The sequence below is a fragment of the Poecilia latipinna genome, unplaced genomic scaffold, assembly GCF_001443285.1.
Source record: "Poecilia latipinna isolate Pla-1442-1.1 unplaced genomic scaffold, P_latipinna-1.0 Scaffold519, whole genome shotgun sequence".
NCBI lineage: Eukaryota > Metazoa > Chordata > Actinopteri > Cyprinodontiformes > Poeciliidae > Poecilia > Poecilia latipinna.
Window position 1 is genome coordinate 217,402 of NW_015113135.1, and position 13,013 is coordinate 230,414.

General features: G+C 38.2%; 1 protein-coding gene across 9 annotated transcripts in view; it reads right to left on the reverse strand.

Annotated features, from left to right (window-relative positions):
• Window positions 1-546: 546 nt before the first annotated feature.
• Window positions 547-13,013, reverse strand: part of letm1 (leucine zipper-EF-hand containing transmembrane protein 1) — a 24,581-nt gene continuing 12,114 nt past the window's right edge. For 2 of the 9 annotated variants that reach the window (XM_015040605.1, XM_015040604.1), the window contains exons 4-16: window positions 9,954-10,097; window positions 9,543-9,680; window positions 9,183-9,386; window positions 8,978-9,097; window positions 7,737-7,868; window positions 7,421-7,579; window positions 6,190-6,318; window positions 5,831-5,863; window positions 4,933-5,067; window positions 4,614-4,807; window positions 2,924-2,956; window positions 2,221-2,377; window positions 547-1,195 (exon numbers count right to left, since the gene is read on the reverse strand). In XM_015040605.1, the coding sequence (XP_014896091.1) occupies window positions 1,043-1,195; window positions 2,221-2,377; window positions 2,924-2,956; window positions 4,614-4,807; window positions 4,933-5,067; window positions 5,831-5,863; window positions 6,190-6,318; window positions 7,421-7,579; window positions 7,737-7,868; window positions 8,978-9,097; window positions 9,183-9,386; window positions 9,543-9,680; window positions 9,954-10,097 (1,731 nt within the window). In that variant the 3' untranslated portion in view covers window positions 547-1,042. The remainder of the gene's footprint in view (window positions 1,196-2,220; window positions 2,378-2,923; window positions 2,957-4,613; window positions 4,808-4,932; window positions 5,068-5,830; window positions 5,864-6,189; window positions 6,319-7,420; window positions 7,580-7,736; window positions 7,869-8,977; window positions 9,098-9,182; window positions 9,387-9,542; window positions 9,681-9,953; window positions 10,098-13,013) is intronic. The other 7 variants (XM_015040613.1, XM_015040612.1, XM_015040606.1 and 4 more) reach the window with 6 other exon arrangements.

Below are 13,013 nucleotides of genomic sequence, written 5' to 3' on the forward strand. Positions count from 1 at the left end.
TGTTCAAGTCATCACTTTTTCCAACATCAGGATACTTTGATACACAGTAACTGACCCATGCCTAGACAGAGAGTGTAAAGCACCAACACGGCCTACAAACTGCAGTCTCAATCCGACAGTGCTTCTACAGAATGCACAAGAAACGGTCAGATCAAGAAAGATCCACTAGCAATCGATGTTACAGCACAAGACCCCTGAGGAGACGCCCAGAGAATCAATGTCCCCAGCAAGTTAGAGCTGCTAGAGGTATAAATGTTGTAACATTTATGTATACCACAGTAAGTAACTGATACCATCCGAGAAGCTCCATACTAACTGGAATGAATCTAAATCTGCTTTCATTCCCAGAATAAACTAATGTAAAGCACTTTCAAAATGTAATTATGCCAGTTTCATTCACAATCTGAGCTTTGTGTCTAATAATGTCTTTGGTAGCAGCCACTAACGGTACCGACCAACCAGAACAAACACAAATGAGAAAAAGAGAAAGGAAGTATATGATATTGGATGGTGGGTGAAAATAAATTTAAAAAAAACTTAGTGGAATGACAATAATGAATATACTGTTTACTGTGCAAGTTCAGAATGGATGTCATTTGTGTGAGATGACATGATTGAAATGAAAGGCAAGATGTTTCACCCCACACTCTAAATATCACACCCACTAATATGATCAAATTTCTCCTCAAAGCTTTTAGTTCGTAAAGCAACCATGGTTCCATGTCACCCTGTTCCCTGTATCAATAAATTAGCTAAAATTACATAAACTCAAGTATCCACAAAATACATAGAATCACTCCAAAAGGTTTTACATAATAGCTTTCAAATTAATTTTGTGCATTGAAGAGGAAGGAGGCCTTTTTATTGATTTTTTTCGTTAAGCAGTTATTTCCACATGGCAGCTGTTACCTTGTAATTCTCCACTGACTTGATGTCCGAAGTATTCTGAGAGCCGGTAGCAGACTAAGCTAATCTGTGGTTTTTTTTTTTTTTTTTTTTTTTTTTTTTACAAATGCTCTCTGTGTCTTTGAGGGAAGATGAGTTAGCTGTTGAGTTTGGCTGCCTGCTCCTTCTCAGCTTTGTCTTTGGCCTTCTCCTTCTCGATCAGCTTCTCTTCCTTATGCAGCATGACCATGATGTCAGCCAGCTGCGAAGTAGAGATGTCGATGTCTTCCTTGTCGATCAGTTCCACCATCTGAACAAAACATGGCCCGGAAGAACATCGGTTAGACAAAGAAATGTGCTTTCTGGTTTTTTGAGTGCTGAAAAACACAAAAACTAACCCTGAAGCACTAATCATAAATGTTAGTTCTGTTGTCACTAAAGAGCTCTACCCATATGGTATTTAGCAGAGGCTAATGCTAAAGTGCTAACTTCAATTCAAATTACATCTGTCCTTGAAAGACTACAAATTTCCAGCACCAATTTAATTTTGAACTGGTGCATCAATGGGCTTCACCTAAATGAGAGCATGAACATAAACGTCTAACTTCTTGAAGAATTTTTAAGAAAATTTAAACCCAGATGTTGAATTTTATTCAACTTAAAGTTTACAAACTAAGTAAATTAGCTTAGGAGAAACTAAGTGAGCCATAAAGATAAAATAAAATGCAATATTTGGCACCGTTAACAAAAAAGTTAGTTGTCCTAACCCTAAACCTCTAATCATAAACATTAGTTCTGCTACAGCATTAGATACTCAAAAGATATCTTCCCTTTAAGGGCTGCTACCTTTGAGCATTAGCTTTTGATATTATAATTTATAGGTTAATGTCCTTAGATATTTCAGTTATGTCAATATCTTGTTCTTTACTGTCTGTGTTTTTTGTTCCTGTATGTTTCTTCTTTTAAATGAGAAGGTGAAGAGAGGAAACAGAACTGCTGCGTAAACTTTACCCACTTCAAAATAAGAGCATGTATATAAACATCTAAATTCCTGAATAATAATTCAGAACATTTCAACACAGGTGTCTGACAGTTTGCACAACAGGCAAGTAAATAAGTGCTTTAGAATTGATCTCAAAAATGAATTCAGGAGATAAGTGAGCTAAATGTTTTCAAAGTTAAACAAAACATTAGCTCTGCTATTAGCACATTAGCACATAAAATCCAAGTAACATGCAAAAACGTTTGCGGCTGTAACGTGTCAGAATTAGTATGGGGCATGAACACTTTTACAAGGCACCGTATGCTGTGTTAAAGACGCAGTGTTCAACGTACTTTGATGACGTCGTCGATGTCGATCTTTCCGTCCTTGTTGTCGTCCAGGGCTTTTGCGATCCTCTGCAGCTTCTCCTCTGGAATGTTCTGGATCTGCCGCATGACGTTGATGAGCTCGTCGATGCCGATCAGGTTCTCCCTGAAGGTGTAGAACAGACTGTATACAGGAAACAGTTACCGACTTTGGCACGGTGTAAAATATGGTGGAGAGCTCCCAAATCAATGGGCTGCATTCGTTCTGGTCACCCAGATTACGCCGATCCAACCAATTCAGGGGGTTTGTTGATGACGCAAGCAGATTGGGTAAGTAATTGAACCCATGCTGAAATAAAATGCACAACATGCTGCTGTAAATATTCTTTTTAGCCTGATGTGCTGCTTTAAATGGTTTCAGTCAGATGTTAGCGTAGCCTCGCTGCATAAAGGAACTACGATATGCAGAAACTTTCATGCTTTTTGGACAAACATTTTTGACTTTTTGAATTTTACAAATCAAGCATCAAGTTTGAAAGTATTAATCAACAGACCAGAGCTGTTGAGCCTATTCCAAACACAGCAACCTGCTGGCTGAATTCTGTTGAGGTTCTGAGGTTAGGAACGGGACTGAAGACAGATTCTCTGCAGAACTATTTCAGCATGAGAAAAACCATGATGCAACGTCAGAGTCTGACATGCAGCAATGGTTTGACACTGTTCACCTTACCTCATGGCATCGCTATACTTAGTGAAGAATAATCTGCAAAATTTGAAATCAATTAGAGGTCTGGATTTGGTGTTTCGATCGGACATGACATTCTTTAATTGATTGATTTTATATTTTATCTCCACCACCATTTTACAAGAAATGTACTGATAAGAGAAGGTGCGTTTTGACTGTGGGCTCAGGAAACAGGCTGTTTATGTGAATTATGGCCACTGACAATGTATGAATCACTTTTATTGTTTACAACACGCAAAGTTCAAATTTGGTCATTAAAGCAGCCTTACTGATCTGAGGAGCAAAGATCCCAGCCGCCAAATGAATCAGCATTAATCTCAGATTGTTTCAAATACAGATGGCTGTTGTTTCAAAGCTAAAGAAATCACTACTAATATTTCAGAAATATTGCAATAAATTTCCAATTATTTTTGCTGATCATGACAGGGAAAAAAGGGGTAACACTTTATTTGAAGGGGGTTGAATAAGACTGACATGACACTTTCATAAACATAACACCTGTCATGAACATCAATAAGCCTTCATGAATATTTATGACTGTTGTCATAAAGTTTCATTTGGTAAATTATGACACTTTTAATACAAAGTTGACATTATTTAAAATGTCTTTGTTATGACAACTTGACATTAACCAAGAAATCATTACTGATATAAATTTGTTATAAAAGTATTACTGATTGCACTTTAAAAATTAGGTAACTTTATGTTATTAAAGGTAAAGTTTAAACTAATGATTTCTTGGTTAATGTCAAGTTGTCATAACAAAGACATTTTGAATAATGTCAACTTTGTATTAAAAGATGACAACAGTCATAAATATTCATGAAGGCTTATTCATGTTCATGACAGGTGTTATGTCATGTTCATGAAAGTGTCATGTCAGTCTTATTCAACCCCCTTCAAATAAAGTGTTACCAAAAAAGGTTACTTGTCACACTTCCTGAGTTCTGGTACTACCTGGTGTTTCTAAATGAATACTGTGGTTACTTGACAAATTTTAGGAGAAATTAGTAAAGTTCACATTTTTTAAAATAATTATTTCTATATATTCTAACAGGAGCATAAAATACAGACACACAACGTCGCTATCTATTGGCTTTTCAGACAAACAAACAAATAAATAAATATCGGCCTAAACTGGAATCAGCTGTTTAAAGATCTGTGATCGGCCAGAAAACTACAATCAGTGCTTCGCAAGTTGTGATTGTAATATGTTGTAATTAAATGTAAAATAATTTAACGCTACTTCCACAACCATTTATTTACTCAGGTTAGCTGAAATTAAGTGACTTGATTTGTTTTTCTAATATTTCCAGGAAGGTCAAGTAATTCTAATGATAAATTTGAATGTATTCACCGCAACAGGCTGACATTTTCAATATGAACGACTAGGTTTAAGTTTTTTGTTTGTAAACAAAAATCCAAAGTTCTTCTTTTGTGTAAGGGGATGCTGGGAATGTGATCCGTACAAATGCTTAGCAACCTCCACCCAGTTGTTAAGGTTGTAGTTTTTGGTACCTATAATGACTCCTGAAAACTATCGTGATACCTGCAGTCAAAAAGCACCTTATGTGGAGGCTGATGATAATGAAGAGATTTGTTAATGATTAATGAGAAAGCTGCGGGAAAAAATGTGGGTAAAAGAAAAGGGATGTGGAGTAAATGTGACTCTTACCCAACAGGCACAGTGGTTCCGCTGTCCGCCTGCCCGTCCAGCATGACTTTGTCCTTCTCCAGCTCCACAATGATTTTATCAATGCGACCGATCATGCGTGTGACTCTCTTAGACAAACGCTTGCTGGCCTTCGATTCTTCCAAGGCCCTCTCCTGACCGTTCTTGGAAAATTCCTTTTTGATCTCCTCCAGATCCTGGAGACACACAGAAGGATTAAAATGATTCTGTGCATTTATGTATTGACAAAAATATGTTTTGTTTGTTTGTTTTAAGTGAAACAACTGAAGTGAACATGAATACAGTCTGAGCGTAAAAGCACCTCGTTGTACTCCTGGACGTCATCCTTCAGCTCCTCCAGTTCCTCTTTCTCCAGAGTCAGCAGCTTCTTCTGCTCCTTCAGCTTAGAGCAGGCGTCACTCAGAAGGTCAATCTCTTCTTTGGTTATCTCCTCATCCTGGAACAAGAAGAAACAATCAAAGAACAGCAAAAGAAATGATATACTGCAAGTGGATGTCATTAAAACTGAAGATCTACTTTAGAAATAACAATTGCAGCCTATTTCTGTCATATTTCACAGATACGATTGATGTATATTTACAACCAGTGTACACAATAAAGTGATTGTATGATTGTATGTTTGTTTGTTTGTTTGTTTGTTTTTTGGTCATAGCTTCAGCTTCATAGTGAGTTTTTAAAACATTTGCATGCATACAGTGTGCTAAAAATATTTTTAAGTGATTACTCTAATTGTTAGATCAGTCTTCTGATTAATTAATGCCTGAATAAGTGAACTGAAAAAACTGACTTAAGTACTTTTAAAAAAAAAAAACATGATGGTGGGTCCTGAACTCTGACCAGTAGAAAAACTATTACCTTGAAGGATTTGTGGCTGTACTTACAGGGGAAAATGGCTGTAATCTGACAACATGTGAAAAGGTCCACAGTCGCTGTACAAGTACAATCTATTAAAATAACATTTACTGTGAAGCCAAAAGAGATCAAAAAGCAGGAGGACGTCAAGAGGGGACTCTGGGTCATTACATTCTCACATGAGGGAAGAAAATCTATAGATGAAAGCTGGAAAGTCACAAGATGAATGGAACGGGAGGGCTCAAATACAGGAGTGCTGAACAGAACAACAAATAAAGTTTAACATTTCATTAAGGAAACCCAAACACTACATCCATCAGCTGTGGGGGAGCAACATTAAACCTAACCTGAATACGTAGAAACGTGTGCCAGTGCTCATACTGATGGGAGGAAACAAAAAGATCAACAAGTAAGAGAGAAAAGCTTTCCATCTGAACAGAGAGTCAGAATTAAATGAAGTCCACACCCCAAATACTGAAGGCCAATTTATTTGGGGAGAAAATATTGTTTTATCTTTATGATTATGATTTTTAATGCCTTATCGCATCAACAAGCTTATTCACGTGTCACTCATTTCATTTCTTATTTAATGCAAACACCACAATGAGGAAATTTTACGTTTTTTTACATTAGCAGAATATTATCAAAGGTGTGTTTGTGGTGGAAACGCAGCTACAGCAACTAATTTACTACTTCATGATATTACCTTGCTTCCCTCGATAACAGGAGCCGTGTCCCTCAGAGTCTCTGACTGAGCTGCTCTGGTAGCCTGTAGCAACGCAGGCTCTGCATCGCTGTGCTTCGCACCGTTGACTTCCAGCTCCAACTCGTCCTCCTGCAGGACAATACACAGTCAAACATGCAAAAGAGGCCAGTCGAACAAAAACAAATGTGAAAGTTAAACAGATTAGTCCAGCGGAAGCACACTGAAATTACTTTTTGATCAACTGTAATAATAATAATGTAAATAAATATGATGTTAGATTTTTGTTAAAAGTGGATTTCTCCATAATTGCTAAGATCTGTAATGCTAATGGGCCATATCAAATCTGAATGGTCTTAAAGGGCCAATTGTGCCAGAATATATTGACAAAGCTAATTAAACTGTCAAAATATCAATAAATACCTGTTCCTCCAGCATTTTGTGATTTATTTTAGTGAGGTTTTTTTGCAATCAAAATTACAGATTTTGTGGTGCCAATTTAGAAATGTTTATAAGAAATTTTTATGATATTTGTGCTGTGATGTTCAATGTGACTTCTTATTACTCCCCATGCCAGTTATAACTTGACTATAACTTGAAGGCTGAGACAGCATTCGCTTCAATCCAATGTTTTCAACCAATTTTGAGGAAATTTGTAGTAAAATTAGAAAAATATATGTAATTTTGTTGATTTTGTGTGAAATTTGCAGACTTACTGATGTAATTTGGAGTCTGTAGAGCCACATAAAAAACTACCGCGGGCCAGATTTGGCCCCGGGCCTTCAGTTTGACACCTGTGTTATAGCAACTCCAAAACCTGAAGTGAAAAGCAACTTTGCCTTGGACAGAGCCTGAATTAGGGGAGGGCATTTTTTGTATCTTTTATCTTTTATTGTGATACATTTCTTGTCATGATAAATCCCAATTAATGAAGTTAAAAAATCCCCCCAAACTGTCTGTTAAGAAACAAACAAACAAACATTTTTTGTTTGTTTGTTGTTTTTTAAAATGGGACCACGGTTCTCTTGTTTTAGGTCAGTTAGAATTACTAAAATTGTTTGCTAAATGCCACAGTAATAAGAGAAAATGTCTGAGGTTTATTTACTAATATCTCCAAATCAGAAGTCTGCATGCATTTCCTCAGTATTTGGTAGCACTGACTTTGAACTGTATGATTTATGTCAAAAGTTTGGGGTTTACACACACTTGAACGCGCACACAAACACACACATACCCTAGCAGCCTTCTCTGCAGCATCAGCCAGCCTCTCCATCTCCCGATCCTTGGAGTCTTGGCGTATTGCTGCCTCCTCCTGCAGCATCGTCTCTAGTTTGGTCTTATTGTCCACTTTGGAGAGCTCAATTTCAGCCACCTTCACCTGGGCCTCTTTGGTCTAAAGAGAAAAAAATAAACGTGCTTGGTTAACTTAACTTAGAGCAAATTAAATCGACTAAACTTGCGAGGCCTGTATCCACAGTTAAACTGGGTAGAGGTACTTTTCGGGGTTTTTTTTTTTTTTTTTTTTGCACCATTCATTCCAGCGAACATACCACCATCTCAGGAAGGGTTTGCAGCGTAGTTTTGAGCTGATCCGCTGGAGACAGAGTGTCAGGGAGGAACATGGCTCGGGACAGCAGCAGCAGAGACGTGGGGATCTGCTGGTTCAGATGCAGGTCCAACCACTGCAAAAAAACATGCAAAAAAACAAGCAGAAGAAGCTGACCCACTTCCTCATCTACCTTGAAGAAAAAGGTTACTTGTGGAGTCCCACAAGTCTGTGTGCTCAGACCAATTCTCTTTCCTAGATATGCATACAAGCATTCTTATTTGATTATTATCTTATTGTCTTTTTTTATTATTGTGATATATACCAATCAAATACAGGTGTTAAGATTCAGTGAGGGCTGCACAGTGGCGCAGTTGGTAGAGCTGTTGCCTTGCAGCAAGAAGGTTCTGGGTTCGATTCCCGGCCTGGTCTTTCTGCATGGAGTTTGCATGTTCTCCCTGTGCATGCGTGGGTTCTCTCCTGGTACTCCGGTTTCCTCCCACAGTCCAAAAACATGACTGTTAGGTTAATTGGTCTGTCTAAATTGCCCCTAGGTGTGAGTGTGTGCATGGTTGTGTGTCTCTGTGTTGCCCTGCGACAGACTGGCGACCTGTCCAGGGTGACCCTGCCTCTCGCCCGGAACGTTAGCTGGAGATAGACACCAGCAACCATCCTGACCCCACTAAGGGACAAGGGTGTTAGAAAATGGATGGAAGATTCAGTGAGCACACGTATAAACAAAACGAAATGTGCAAAAAAAAAGAAAAAAGTAGAATGTAGTCCTTTAGGTATCTGACGTGTTAGTGGACGAAAGAAATAAAAATTAAAAAAATCAATTAATAATAATAAACCATTATGTATAAAGGGAAACAAAATTGTTAGGCAGAATGTTTTTCTTTATTTTATTCATCTGTACCAAAAGGAATTTGGGTTTGTTCTTTTCTTAATTTCTTAAAGATTTAAAGTTTGCTTTCCTACAAAAAAATTGACTTCTTGACTTGTTTAATTAGAATTATTGGATGCTTAGTTGATTGTTGAGAAGTATAAAAAATGTGTGTGTTTTTGTTACTTTAGAAATTACAAATGAATATTGTGACTTCACTATTTTGGCACACCTGCCAAAATATGTGGACCCCTCTGCTTTAATCCCTTGAAGTGTTCCTAGAGCTCCATAAACCTGCTCTTTCACTAATTCAGTCCGAGCCAAGACAAAAGACAGAAGAGTTAACTCGTCGTTTCTACTACCTGGCTGAGTTGCTCCCTCAGTCGTTCCTCTGTGACTCCTAGAGATCTCATCCCTCTAACGCGACAGGCCGACTGCACTTCAGTCACGCTCATACTCTCTATCCCTTCTTCTGCTATTAGCTGGAGAATAGAGATAAATGGGTCATAAGAGCATCGCCCCCAATGGGAGAACATCACACATCAAGTGGAGCTGAACCCTTCATACCTTGTCATCAGCATGGATGGCCCTCAGCTTCATGATGAGCTGAAAACGCAGGAAGTTATTGGTTCCAATGGACTGGAGCTCCAGGAGTCGGCAGAGAGCCACCAGTTGAGGTCGGGTCAGGTTGTCCAGAGTCAGCTCGTCCTCAAACAGTTTGGAGAACTTTATGATCTGCTCGTTACTGGGACGCTCTCCAGAGTTCCGGATCTGCAGAGAGAGTCCCATTACACACAGAATTCTGTAGTCTTAATATGACGTAATGGTCAAGTGACGTTAACACGTCTAGACATACACAGACAATGTGTTGTTTCAACCTGAAGAGAGGCACCTAAAGCCTTTTGGTCATTTCTCACCAACACCAACCTTTTGGAAGAAAGTGGAGAACTCCTCGGTCACATTGCCCTGGGCAGCCTTGTTCCTCAGTGCAATTTCCTCGATGGTGTCCTGTAAGAACTTGGCCATCTCCAGTTTGACTCTGAGCTCCTTCTTCAACCTCTCCTCCTAAAAACACGAGAAAAGATTTAACTTACTTTTACTTACATTTTTCCCCTTTTCAGCAAAGAAATGCCAAATGACTGAAAATGCATGTGGTGAATGCATGCAACCACCTTACAGCATCAGCCACTACATTTTGCTAAAAAAAAATATTGACTGAATGTTTAAAACCCAACTGGAAAAGTATCTGAATCCTGGTTTGATTTCCTTCAGAGAATCTACAACAGCAAATGCTAAAATGGCTTCAGAAGAACCATTTTAGACTACAGCTCTGGTTACCTTCTTTGACTGGGTTTCAAAGGTGGAAGGCAGCATGTTGGGGAACAGCTTCAACGCCACAGGAAGGAGGAACTCCATGAACGGGACGATGATGAACACCAGGAAAGGCAGCAGCCTGAAAACGTCTGCACACGTTCTGAGGAACTGAGGAGAATTTTTCAGAGAATAATGAGCACAAAGTCTGAGGATGATGATTCCAATAAACAAAAGATGATGCTTCAACAAGCTCTCACTGGTTCAGGAGACTACAGTCACATTCAGTAAATTAGAACACACGTCAAAATGAGGCTCGTTTGTCCGTTTAAAAGTACGTTTTGAAAATAACACACACATAAAGCAGAAAATCTAAACAATATTTTTCTATTGGTTTGATATGGTATTCTAATTTTAATTGTCATGTTTTCATTAACTGTAAGAGAAAAAACATACTCAACAGAAATGAAGCTTTCAAATATCCATCTGTGTGGAATTAATAATCTATATAATGTCATAAAGTTCCTGAAATAAATGGACTTTTCAACAATAATATAATTTAATGCATGGGTCTGTACGGGCCAGACACGACTACAAACTGAATCACAAATAGTCCCAGAAGTTACTGTGATAAATGATAATATTGTTGCTTGGAGACCATTTTCAAGGGGCATGATGGTAATGGCATAACAATGTAAGTTCAATGTAAGTTTCAATGTAAGTTTAAATGTTCTAAAGAACATTTGACAGTGGAACTGGTATATATTTTAAATATCCAATAAAATTTTTTTATCAAAAACAATAAACAAACACAACCCAGAACCATAAATATAATTGATTATAACGACTCTGTAAACAAACTTGCCCTTCAAAAATATGAATTGTTGGGCTCAAACAGTTAAAAACAGGCAAATATGACTGTTGGGACTTTTGTAATGATCAAGCTCATTTTAATTCATCATTCGATTAATTGGTTTATTGTGATTAGAGTTGTCGCAATAAACTAATTAATTGCACGACAGGCTAAAACGAGCTAAAATTTTTCATTTGCATGAAATGAAAAATTTTTCGTTTTTCTCTTTTCTCTCTACCTAAAACTGGATGACAAAAATCTTCAGTTTGGCGTTTTGGTCTCAACTAGTCCTTTTTGTTAAAGGACGATTTTGTTTACAGAGACTTTATAAGTCATTTTGTTTGCCGTTCCTGTTGTTTTATTTATTTACTTTGGGCATTTAAAGTGACCTCCAGTTCCAGTGTATTGATCTTCAAGGATGTGTTCTTGCATTACTATGCCATTAGCATTATACTACTTGAAAATGGTTTCAAAACAACAATATTATCATGTATTGCAATAACTTCTGGGACCATTTATCTCTCAACAAAATTTGTTACAGTGACCAGCCTACAACAGAGTTGGGTCTGCACCTTTCAAATGATTTTTAGTTTAACTCTGCTGCAGTTTATATAACCATCCAGCAGAGGGCGACATTTTGCCCCTAATCTCAACCTGAAACAAATACATCTTTGGCATGCTTTTCACTTTTCTTGTTTGTAGACAGAAGCAACATTCTTAGAATGTGTATATATACCCCCCCACACACACACACATGGTGACAGACACACACACTTAGTGCACATTCACGATTCCTGCTGCTTTCTTTGCATTGAGCTGTAGGCCAAAATGGGCATTCTACCCCACAGTGCTCAAAAAGCTCTCCTTCATTCAACAGGAAGCACTTTAGTTAAGCACAGAGAGGAACAATCCTAGCACCAAGCCAGCCCTGTTCTGTGTCATTGTACAGCTGTCCAACTGTGGCTTTATGACTGCTCCGAGACGCAACCTACACAAACCAGTCCCGAGGCAAGAGAACGCCAGAAAACACGAGTCTGCCTTTCTGTCCTCTCCACCTGCATTTCAGTGGGGCAGTGCGATGGAGGATTTAGGCCATCTTGAGTGAAAAGGCCTTTGTCTGCTGGCCCATTGACATGTATATCATCTGCTGGAGTTTTGGCATCAAAGCAGAAGGAATGGGGTGACACGTTGAAACAGAAAGAGCCCCTAAGCGGAGGGCCGAGGATTGTAGGTGAATGTGAAAGGAGGAGATTAAGGAGGCAATGCCATTCCAGGTTAGATGAATGGATGGTAAGATGGGTTTGGAGCATGCGCACAAGAGAAAGACTCCTGCATTTGAAAAGTGGCAGAGGGGGGTGGTCTTGCTTATAGAGGGGAAGCAGTGGTCAGTGAAAGGTCTGACCGACTGCTTTTAACATCAACACAAAGCTTTGTTTCCTCTGGTAACTAGATGAAAGTGTTTAAAATGTCTTCTTAGCTGCTTGAGCTAATATCTATTTGCATTGAATATAATTAGGAATGCACAGGTTGTGTTGGAATGCTGGGCATTTTCAGCTAAATCTCATCCTGGTGAGAAACCCTTTGGAAATCCAAACATTCAGTCAGAAGTTGCGCCTGCTAAGTCCTACTTCTTCAGTGTGGACAGTGTTACTGAATGAAGAAGCCTCAAAGTTAGCTTATTTTGGTAAGAAGTTATTTATCTCTCTCACACAGCACTGGAACATTGCCCTAGTTGCTAGTATACATACCACCAATAAATATGATGAGTATGAAGAGTGTTTATGACATTTTACAATATCCGAAAAGAATATTGCAATACTGTAATCCTGGGCATCAACAGAACATCCTCTGCTAAGATGATAGCCGTCAAATTTGACAAATTATGAGCAGCCCTTTCATTTCAACAAAAACTACTACATCAGGGGTCCCCAAACTTTTTCCTGTGAGGGCCACATAACTTTTCCTTTCTCTGCTGGGGGGCAGGAGTCAGTTTGTAACAGAAAAAGTGTGATATTTGCAGGAGTGCCTAAATGTAAAAATTTATTGTTTTCCAGAAAGCACAATCACAACCCTTTCTGTGATTTTTTCACAGAAAAAATCCAGGAAATAACACTATTTATGAAATAAATACCGTATTTTCCAGACTATAAGTCGCAACCCCAAAGTTCTTTTTTTTAAAAAAAAAAACCCAAAAAAAAAAAGTTTTTTTTAAATTTTTTTTTTTTTTTTTTTTT